Below are 424 nucleotides of genomic sequence, written 5' to 3' on the forward strand. Positions count from 1 at the left end.
ATCACCAGATTTGTTTTTTACCACGTATTTTGCCCGTCCTTGCCTGTCGCATGTCCATCTTCGTCTTTCCTGTTCGGTAGAACGATGGGCACTTACCTAGAGTTGTCTGGATTTGGTCTCCGATAGGCTGTGCTGCGATAAAGCAGGGCTTGTCGTCGCCAGAAAACCAGCACTTACCCGAAATTTCAGCTGGTGTTGAACGAGCTGCTAGTTTTGATTGTGTTTCGGTCGGCAGGTGAAGTTGGACGCGGCGGAGGCCCAAAGGAGAAATCATTTAGCCGCAGTGGAGCACCAACGGGTCTGTAGTGCATCACTCCCCAAAAGAGCACACACTACACTTATAATCACCATGACGGTGTCGGAGGCACTACGAATGACCACCCCTGCCTGTTCAGCACCTGCAGCGTGTGCACCAGCTCATTCT

The 424-nt window shown here is 51.7% G+C and overlaps 1 protein-coding gene across 1 annotated transcript in view; it reads left to right on the plus strand.

Moving 5' to 3' along the window:
- Positions 1–424, plus strand: part of EMH_0020980 (uncharacterized protein) — a gene marked incomplete at both ends in the record, with an annotated part of 4,413 nt that overhangs the window by 2,681 nt on the left and 1,308 nt on the right. Inside the window, one exon of the mRNA XM_013501666.1 lies at positions 236–298. Within this exon, the coding sequence (XP_013357120.1) occupies positions 236–298 (63 nt within the window). The remainder of the gene's footprint in view (positions 1–235; positions 299–424) is intronic.

This window comes from Eimeria mitis, genomic scaffold, assembly GCF_000499745.2.
Source record: "Eimeria mitis Houghton genomic scaffold, Emh_scaff731, whole genome shotgun sequence".
In the NCBI taxonomy this organism is placed as follows: domain Eukaryota; phylum Apicomplexa; class Conoidasida; order Eucoccidiorida; family Eimeriidae; genus Eimeria; species Eimeria mitis.